This window comes from Oncorhynchus masou, unplaced genomic scaffold (genome assembly GCF_036934945.1).
Source record: "Oncorhynchus masou masou isolate Uvic2021 unplaced genomic scaffold, UVic_Omas_1.1 unplaced_scaffold_1768, whole genome shotgun sequence".
NCBI classification, from domain to species: domain Eukaryota; kingdom Metazoa; phylum Chordata; class Actinopteri; order Salmoniformes; family Salmonidae; genus Oncorhynchus; species Oncorhynchus masou.
The window spans coordinates 104,656-114,984 of NW_027007856.1; the positions used below are offsets into that span (position 1 = coordinate 104,656).

The 10,329-nt window shown below is 47.0% G+C and overlaps 1 protein-coding gene across 1 annotated transcript; it reads left to right on the forward strand.

Annotated features, from left to right (window-relative positions):
- Positions 1–20: 20 nt before the first annotated feature.
- On the forward strand, positions 21–2,380 carry LOC135532212 (gamma-secretase subunit Aph-1b-like). Its single transcript, XM_064959811.1, has 3 exons — positions 21–158; positions 1,423–1,550; positions 1,965–2,380. Exons 1-3 carry the CDS (start codon positions 59–61, stop codon positions 2,130–2,132), a joined length of 396 nt encoding a protein of 131 aa, XP_064815883.1. The 5' UTR covers positions 21–58; the 3' UTR covers positions 2,133–2,380.
- Positions 2,381–10,329: the final 7,949 nt, after the last annotated feature.

Consider the following 10,329-nt stretch of genomic DNA (forward strand, 5'->3'; position numbering starts at 1 on the left):
GTGTCTGATAGTGTCTCTGTTGTCTGTCTCCCCAGTGTCTGGGCTCGGGTTCGGCTTCATGAGTGGAGCGTTCTCAATGGTCAATATCCTGGCCGATTCTGTTGGCCCCGGCACCATTGGTATCCATGGAGACTCCCAACACTACTTCCTGTCCTCAGGTACTGTACGAGTCTGCCATGTTTTAAAATGTACTTAATATCCTGAAACCACACAGGAAGAAATGTTTTATTTCACTAACTTTCCTGACGGTAGTCTTTTATTTATATTTATGAAATTTGTATATTTTACCCTCCTTTTCTCCCCAATTGCATGAGATCCAATTTTCATCTTGTCTCATCGCTGCAACTCCCCAACGGGCTCGGGAGAGGCGAAGGTCGAGTCACGTGTCCTCCGAAACATGACCCACCAAACCGTGCTTCTTAATACACGCCCACTTAACCCGGAAGTCAGCCTGCAGGTGCCCGGCCAGCCACAAGGTGTCGCTAGAGCGCAATGATCCAAGTAAAGCCCCAACGGCCACACTGCTCGCGCACCCCAACGAGCGTCTGCGTTGCCAAGGGCAAAAATAGAAGTCCTTTCTATTTGTGACGCAGATCGCGCTGCTAGTCCTGCCTCTCATCTCCTCATTGGTTTATAGAAGCAGGTACCCACATGCCATCTCGTTGGTTATACCCACGTGGGTGACTGAAAGACAAACGAGGTCGGTGGCAGTAATGCACCTAATTTATGAAAGATGCTAATCGCTATATAAAGTCCAGAGAAGAAAAAGCCTGGAAGCAGCAGAGATGACTAGAAACGATTCGGTAGACAGTTTTATGTGTGGATGAATTGTCGGAGTAGAGGACCTTGTGCATTTCAGGTAAAATAACAACTCAATGTTTATATCCCAAGACAAATTAGCTAGCAAGTGCAAGCTAGCTAGCTAAATTGTCATAAATGTTTAATGCTTCTCGACCTCTCCCCAAATTAATGTAATTGGTTCAGAGTTTGTTTTGATATTTTAACATGCGTTTCTTGATCGCGTTTGGTGTGGAGGGACAAAATATAGTTATGCACGATGATGCACGTGTACAGCCGGTTTGGGTTCCGTGTTAGACCGCTGCACCCACTAGGGAGGCCTAGTAGTCATTTTCTGATTGACCTGAGGCTAGCTCTGTCTCCCTATCATGACCATGGCCATCATCCATGGCCATCATCCTGGCTAACTCTCTCTCTGTCTCCCCTACAGCCTTCATGACCATGCCATCATCCTGCTAACATCATCCATCGCCATCATCCTGAGGCTAACTCTCTCTCTGTCTCCCCTACAGCCTTCATGACCATCGCCATCATCCTGAGGCTAACTCTCTCTCTGTCTCCCCTACAGCCTTCATGACCATGGCCATCATCCTGAGGCTAACTCTCTCTCTGTCTCCCCTACAGCCTTCATGACCATGGCCATCGTCCTGCTCCACATGTTCTGGGGTGTGGTGTTCTTTGATTCCTGTGAGAAACAACACTGGTGGTCTCTGGCTGTGGTCGTCATCAGCCACCTCCTCGTCTCCTGTCTGGTAAGTCAGAAAAGAGAGAGACAGGATGGCTGGCTGTCTGGATAGACCGATACAGTAGATCATTGTGTTCATGCAGTAGGTGGACTTGACTGATGGGTTGATGAATAAATACTCAGAAGTCAATGTGTGTTGGCAGTAGTCTTACATCCTAGTACTTTTTCTTACTTAGTAACATCTTCGTCCCCATTGGGACATAATGTCACAGGATCTTCCACTGATTCCTGTCCTTCACCACAGCACTTCAAATGGGACAAATCATGTCCCCATAGTAACGCAGCCATTGTTGTCATGTCTCTCCCCAGATGTTCTAGAACCCTCAGTATTTTTTTCTCCCAGAGGTTCCTGAACCAGAACCTTCTGTATGAATTTCCCCAGAGATCCATAACTCATCAGTCTTTGTTACTTCTCTCCTAGACATTCCAGAACCCTCAGTATGTGGGCAGCCTGGTTCCCACCTACATCATCGTGTTCCTCGTGGGTCTCTGGGCGTTCTTCTGCTCCGGGGGTTCTCTCCGGAACCTTAAACTCTGCCTTACCTGCAAAGACAAGGACTTCCTGTTGGCCAACCACCGGCCCAGATAACAGAACACCACTAAAGACACACACACTGTATGGGGACGCTATCCAACAGGACACACACACACACACACTGTATGGGGACGCTATCCAACAGGACACACACCACACAAACAAATAAATAAGTTAAAGACAAACTGGGTCAATGATATGTCTCTCCCCTTCCCCCACCATGTGTTCTGTGTTGTTTGTGGTGCTGGGGACTGGAAATAGGCTCCAGAGTTGTCGTCCAGATTAAATATTGTTTAAACACCTTTTTATTTCGTGAAGGGCAGATCTATTACACTGCATTAGTAATAGAATAATCTAGAGGATCCTTCTGTTACCACTACATCCTTGGCAGACACTGCTCAGAACGGTAGATTAACTGTTTACAGATGGGATGGGATGGGGACTGGGACACATTTGATCTGTGTATAGTTTTAATATGTAGGGTATGTAGTTCCTTAACGAGACGGTACCCATTTGACACCAGACGGGTCTCTGGATCTGTGCCTTCTACAGTACTGATGAGGGAGCTTAGTGTTTCGGCCCTGTATTCATAAAGCAGCTGAGTAGAAGCGCTGATCTAGGATCAGACTCCCCAATGTCCATGTAATCTCATTCATTGTAATCTAGGATCAGACCCCCCAATGTCCATGTAATCTCATTCATTGTAATCTAGGATCAGACCCCCCATGTCCATGTAATCTCATTCATTGTAATCTAGGATCAGATCCCCCCATGTCCATGTAATCTCATTCATTGTAATCTAGGATCAGACCCCCCCATGTCCATGTAATCTCATTCATTATAATCTAGGATCAGATCCCCCCCCATGTAATCTCATTCATTGTAATCTAGGATCATGTCCATGTAATCTCATTCATTATAATCTAGGATCAGATCCCCCCATGTCCATGTAATCTCATTCATTATAATCTAGGATCAGATCCCCCATGTCCATGTAATCTCATTCATTATAATCTAGGATCAGATCCCCCCCATGTAATCTCATTCATTGTAATCTAGGATCAGACCCCCATGTCCATGTAATCTTATTCATTGTAATCTAGGATCAGATCCCCCCCCATGTCCATGTAATCTTATTCATTATAATCTAGGATCAGACCCCCCCCCATGTCCATGTAATCTTATTCATTATAATCTAGGATCAGACCCCCCCCAATGTCCATGTAATCTTATCCATTATAATCTAGGATCAGACCCCCCCCCCCATGTAATCTTATTCATTATAATCTAGGATCAGACCCCCCCCCCATGTCCATGTAATCTTATTCATTATAATCTAGGATCAGATCCCCCCCCCATGTAATCTTATTGCTTCTGATCTGAAAGGCTAAACTGATCCTTCAGCAGGTCTAAACTGATCCTTCAGCAGGTCTAAACTGATCCTTCAGCAGGTCTAAACTGATCCTTCAGCAGGTCTAAACTGATCCTACAGTAGATCAGCAGGTCTAAACTGATCCTACAGCAGATCAGCAGGTCTAAACTGATCCTACAGTAGATCAGCAGGTCTAAACTGATCTTACAGCAGATCAGCAGGTCTAAACTGATCCTACAGTAGATCAGCAGGTCTAAACTGATCCTACAGCAGATCAGCAGGTCTAAACTGATCCTACAGCAGATCAGCAGGTCTAAACTGATCCTACAGCAGATCAGCAGGTCTAAACTGATCCTACAGCAGATCAGCAAACTGGTCTAAAGATCTCTAAACTGATCTTACAGCAGATCAGCAGGTCTAAACTGATCCTACAGCAGATCAGCAGGTCTAAACTGATCCTACAGCAGATCAGCAGGTCTAAACTGATCCTACAGTAGATCAGCAGGTCTAAACTGATCCTACAGCAGATCAGCAGGTCGACTATGAGATGCTTTATAAATAGACGGGCCTAGATTGTCTTTGTAAATTAACCTTTAAGTGTTTCATCGATATCAGACCTGTGATGTTTTGTATCCAGTTCGTGTTTCTGTCTCCTGCTGTGTTAGTCGTCAGTCTGGCAGGGCAGTCTGGCAGGGCAGCCGTGTCGGTCCCCCTGTTTTTAGATGAGTCGGTAGTACAATACAATACAACAGTGTTTGCATATCAACAACTTACTTTTCATAAACTCCCCTCAAACAAAAGCAAATTCCTCCGGAGAATGAAAGCAGCATATTAGGATAACATTGAGTTAGGATTTTTTGTGTGTTTTTTTGTAAACATTAAGTTATGAGCTGTTTCAAAATGAAGTTGTGATTCAAACTGAAAATATGTCAAAAGTGGTGTGTTTGTTTTGATGGTCCAGATGAAAATATTTGGCCTAAAAACACGTATATAAATATTGACCTGATGATGAGACTGTTTTTATATGAATGATGTGCTTTACATACTGATTAGTGCTGCTACGCTAAATGTTTCTTTTCTTTTATTTGTAATCATCACACTGACCTCAAGGGTTGGTCTGATCTAGTTGGCTTTAGGACGGGTGTTTATGGGTTGGACATACAGGGGTCGGTTTCCCAGACCCAGGTTAAGCTTATTCCTGGACTGAAAAGCACTTCTAATAAAATAAAAAAATCTCAATTGAGAATGCTTTTTATTTTTATTTAGAAGTGGCTTTAACCTTTTGTCTGAGTAAACAGACCCAAACTGTAGCATCCTGTTTAGTCCTGACTTCTATTTTAGTCAAATATTCCCATTGACATCAATGCAAACAGATGACGATCCTCCCTTTTCAAATATTCCCATTGACATCAATGCAAACTGATGACGATCCTCCCTTTCAAATATTCCCATTGACATCAATGCAAGCGGATGACGATCCTCCCTTTTCAAATATTCCCATTGACATCAATGCAAACAGATGACGATCCTCCCTTTCAGATATTCCCATTGACATCAATGCAAGCGGATGACGATCCTCCCTTTCAAATATTCCCATTGACATCAATGCAAACTGATGACGATCCTCCTTTTCAAATATTCCCATTGACAACAGATGATTGGATATGTACATCCTCCACATTTTGTTGATGAATTCTGATTTTTCATCAAAAGACCTGTGGATCCTCCCTTTCAAATATTCCCACTAGGCTGACATCAAACTGCAAACTGATGGACGATCCTCCTTTTTAAATATTCCCATTGACATCAATGCAAACTGATGATCCTCCTTTCAAATATTCCCATTGACATCAATGCAAACTGATGTGATCCTCCCTTTTCAAATATTCCCATTGACATCAATGCAAACTAGTGACGATCCTCCATTTTTCATTCATCAAGCAAACTGATGTACATCCTCCTGACGCCCTTGAGGAACAGATGATTGAATATGTACATGTACCACATTGTTGTTGATGAATTAGCTGATTTTTCTAGGCGGTGAGTAAGACCTGTGGAACAAAAATCCTTTAGAGATCTCAACGGAAGTTAGTTTAAACTAGGCTGCAATAATTTAGTGACAAAATGAAACGACTCACCTCACTTGTCATGGTTTTAAAATGTTTTTCTCTGACCTGTGTCATATATATGGAGCTGTACAGCTTTAACATAATAGTGGAGTCTCCCCAGCTGATGGAGTATCAGCCTGGGCTCATGGGTTGAAGGTCTTGTGATATGGGCAAATGAGCTGTATTGTTCCTGTTTATGGAGTTGTGCCTGCTGATGGACCCTGTTGTTTGGGCCATGCTTCTGTATTGATATCAATTTAAAAGTAGTAGCACGTCATTCTCCATTGTTGTCAAGTTCATTCTGTTGGGCCATCAAGTTGCACAACAACCTGTATGTACATGGGTGGTGACAAACTGTTCCCTCTGATTGTTTTAAAATGTGTTGGGCTGATATAATATTGTTTCTAAATCACTATTTAACCCTCTATGATGTTACATCTGATGGAGTTGGGTCTTGTGTTGGGCTGATGGAAAATGGGTCTTGTTAAACAAATGGAGTTTGTCTTGTGTTGGGCTTTTAACTTGTGTTGGGCTGATGGAGTTATGTATTGTGTTGGGCTGATGGAGTTGGGTCTTGTGTTGGGCCGATGGAGTTGGGTCTTGTGTTGGGCTGATGGAGTTGGGTCTTGTGTTGGGCTGATGGAGTTGGGTCTTGTGTTGGGCTGATGGAGTTGGGTCTTGTGTTGGGCTGATGGAGTTGGGTCTTGTGTTGGGCTGATGGAGTTGGGTCTTGTGTTGGGCTGATGGAGTTGGGTCTTGTGTTGGGCTGATGGAGTTGGGTCTTGTGTTGGGCTGATGGAGTTGGGTCTTGTGTTGGGCTGATGGAGTTATGTCTTGTGTTGGGCTGATGGAGTTGGGTCTTGTGTTGGGCTGATGGAGTTGGGTCTTGTGTTGGGCTGATGGAGTTGGGTGTTGGGCTGGAGTTGGGTCTTGTGTTGGGCTGATGGAGGTTGGGTCTTGTGTTGGGCTGATGGAGTTGGGTCTTGTGTTGGGCTGATGGAGTTGGGTCTTGTGTTGGGCTGATGGAGTTGGGTCTTGTGTTGGGCTGATGGATGAGTTGGGTCTTGTGTGGGCTGATGGAGTTGGGTCTTGTGTTGGGCTGATGGAGTTGGGTCTTGTGTTGGGCTGATGGAGTTGGGTCTTGTGTTGGGCTGATGGAGTTGGGTCTTGTTGTGATGGGTTGGGCTGATGGAGTTGGGTCTTGTGTTGGGCTGATGGAGTTGTGTTGGGCTTGTGTTGGGTCTTGTGTTGTGATGGTTGGGCTGATGGAGTTGGGTCTTGTGTTGGGCTGATGGAGTTGGGTCTTGTGTTGGGCTGATGTCAGTTATGTCTTGTGTTGGGCTGATGGAGTTATGGTCTTGTGTTGGGCTGATGGAGTTGGGTCTTGTGTTGGGCCGATGGAGTTGGGTCTTGTGTTGGGCTGATGGAGTTGGGTCTTGTGTTGGGCTGATGGAGTTATGTCTTGTGTTGGGCTGATGGAGTTGGGTCTTGTGTTGGGCTGATGGAGTTGGGTCTTGTGTTGGGCTGATGGAGTTGGGTCTTGTGTTGGGCTGATGGAGTTGGGTCTTGTGTTGGGCTGATGGAGTTGGGTCTTGTGTTGGGCTGATGGAGTTATGTCTTGTGTTGGGCTGATGGAGTTGGGTCTTGTGTTGGGCTGATGGAGTTGGGTCTTGTGTTGGGCTGATGGAGTTATGTCTTGTGTTGGGCTGATGGAGTTGGGTCTTGTGTTGGGCTGATGGAGTTCGATTGGGTCTTGTGTTGGGCTGATGGAGTTATGTCTTGTGTTGGGCTGATGGAGTTATGTCTTGTGTTGGGCTGATGGAGTTATGTCTTGTGTTGGGCTGATGGAGTTGGGTCTTGTGTTGGGCTGATGGAGTTGGGTCTTGTGTTGGGCTGATTAGGAGTGGGTGGGTCTTGTGTTGGGCTGATGGAGTTGGGTCTTGTGTTGGGCTGATGGAGTTGGGTCTTGTGTTGGGCTGATGGAGTTGGGTCTTGTGTTGGGCTGATGGAGTTGGGTCTTGTGTTGGGCTGATGGAGTTGGGTCTTGTGTTGGGCTGATGGAGTTATGTCTTGTGTTGGGCTGATGGAGTTGGGTCTTGTGTTGGGCTGATGGAGTTGGGTCTTGTGTTGGGCTGATGGAGTTGGGTCTTGTGTTGGGCTGATGGAGTTATGTCTTGTGTTGGGCTGATGGAGTTATGTCTTGTGTTGGGCTGATGGAGTTGGGTCTTGTGTTGGGCTGATGGAGTTAGGTCTTGTCTTGTGTTGGGCCGATGGAGTTGGGTCTTGTGTTGGGCTGATGGAGTTATGTCTTGTGTTGGGCTGATGGAGTTGGGTCTTGTGTTGGGCTGATGGAGTTGGGTCTTGTGTTGGGCTGATGGAGTTGGGTCTTGTGGGTCTTGGGCTGATGGAGTTATGTCTTGTGTGTTGGGCTGATGGAGTTATGTCTTGTGTTGGGCTGATGGAGTTGGGTCTTGTGTTGGGCTGATGGAGTTGGGTCTTGTGTTGGGCTTGATGGAGTTGGGTCTTGTGTTGGGCTGATGGAGTTATGTCTTGTGTTGGGCTGATGGAGTTTGGGTCTTGTGTTGGGCTGATTGTGTTAGTTGGGTCTTGTGTTGGGCTGATGGAGTTGGGTCTTGTGTTGGGCTGATGGAGTTGGGTCTTGTGTTGGGCTGATGGAGTTGGGTCTTGTGTTGGGCTGATGGAGTTGGGTCTTGTGTTGGGCTGATGGAGTTATGTCTTGTGTTGGGCTGATGGAGTTGGGTCTTGTGTTGGGCTGATGGAGTTATGTCTTGTGTTGGGCTGATGGAGTTATGTCTTGTGTTGGGCTGATGGAGTTGGGTCTTGTGTTGGGCCGATGGAGTTGGGTCTTGTGTTGGGCCGATGGAGTTGGGTCTTGTGTTGGGCTGATGGAGTTGTGTCTTGTGTTGGGCTGATGGAGTTATGTCTTGTGTTGGGCTGATGGAGTTGGGTCTTGTGTTGGGCTGATGGAGTTGGGTCTTGTGTTGGGCTGATGGAGTTATGTCTTGTGTTGGGCTGATGGAGTTATGTTGGGCTGATGGTTGGGTCTTGTGTTGGGCTGATGGAGTTGGGTCTTGTGTTGGGCTGATGGAGTTGGGCTGATGGAGTTGGGTCTTGTGTTGGGCTGATGGAGTTATGTCTTGTGTTGGGCTGATAGTGTTGGGTCTTGTGTTGGGCTGATGGAGTTGGGTCTTGTGTTGGGCTGATGGAGTTATGTCTTGTGTTGGGCTGATGGAGTTGGGTCTTGTGTTGGGCTGATGGAGTTATGTCTTGTGTTGGGCTGATGGAGTTGGGTCTTGTGTTGGGCTGATGGAGTTGGGTCTTGTGTTGGGCTGATGGAGTTGGGTCTTGTGTTGGGCTGATGGAGTTGGGTCTTGTGTTGGGCTGATGGAGTTATGTCTTGTGTTGGGCTGATGGAGTTGGGCCTTGTGTTGGGCTGATGGAGTTGGGCTTGTGTTGGGCTGATGGAGTTGGGTCTTGTGTTGGGCTGATGGAGTTGGGTCTTGTGGACTTGGGCTGATGGGTTGGGTCTTGTGTTGGGCTGATGGAGTTGGGTCTTGTGTTGGGCTGATGGAGTTGGGTCTTGTGTTGGGCTGATGGAGTTGGGCCTTGTGTTGGGCTGATGGGGTTGGGTCTTTGTGTTGGGCTGATGGAGTTGGGTCTTGTGTTAGCTGATGGAGTTGGGTCTTGTGTTGGGCTGATGGAGTTATGTCTTGTGTTGGGCTGATGGAGTTGGGTCTTGTGTTGGGCTGATGGAGTTGGGTCTTGTGTTGGGCCGATGGATTGGGTCTTGTGTTGGGCCGGTGGAGTTGGGTCTTGTGTTGGGCTGATGGAGATTGGGTCTTGTGTTGGGCTGATGGAGTTATGTCTTGTGTTGGGCCGATGGAGTTATGTCTTGTGTTGGGCTGATGGAGTTGGGTCTTGTGTTGGGCTGATGGAGTTGGGTCTTGTGTTGGGCTGATGGAGTTTTGTCTTGTGTTGGGCTGATGTAGTTGGGTCTTGTGTTGGGCTGATGGAGTTGGGCCTTGTGTTGGGCTGATGGAGTTATGTCTTGTGTTGGGCGATGAGTTGGGTCTTGTGTTGGGCCGATGGAGTTGGGTCTTGTGTTGGGCTGATGGAGTTGGGTCTTGTGTTGGGCTGATGGAGTTGTGTCTTGTGTTGGGCTGATGGAGTTGGGTCTTGTGTTGGGCTGATGGAGTTGGGTCTTGTGTTGGGCCGATGGAGTTGGGTCTTGTGTTGGGCCGATGGAGTTGGGTCTTGGCTGTTGGGCGATGGAGTTGGGTCTTGTGTTGGGCTGATGGAGTTGGGTCTTGTGTTGGGCTGATGGAGTTGGGTCTTGTGTTGGGCTGATGGAGTTGGGTCTTGTGTTGGGCTGATGGAGTTGGGTCTTGTGTTGGGCTGATGGAGTTGGGTCTTGTGTTGGGCTGATGGAGTTGGGTCTTGTGTTGGGCTGATGGAGTTGGGTCTTGTGTTGGGCTGATGGAGTTGGGTCTTGTGTTGGGCTGATGGAGTTGGGTCTTGTGTTGGGCTGATGGAGTTGGGTCTTGTGTTGGGCTGATGGAGTTGGGTCTTGTGTTGGGCTGATGGAGTTGGGTCTTGTGTTGGGCTGATGGAGTTGGGTCTTGTGTTGGGCTGATGGAGTTGGGTCTTGTGTTGGGCTGATGGAGTTGGGTCTTGTGTTGGGCTGATGGAGTTGGGTCTTGTGTTGGGCTGATGGAGTTGGGTCTTGTGTTGGGCTGATGGAGTTGGGTCT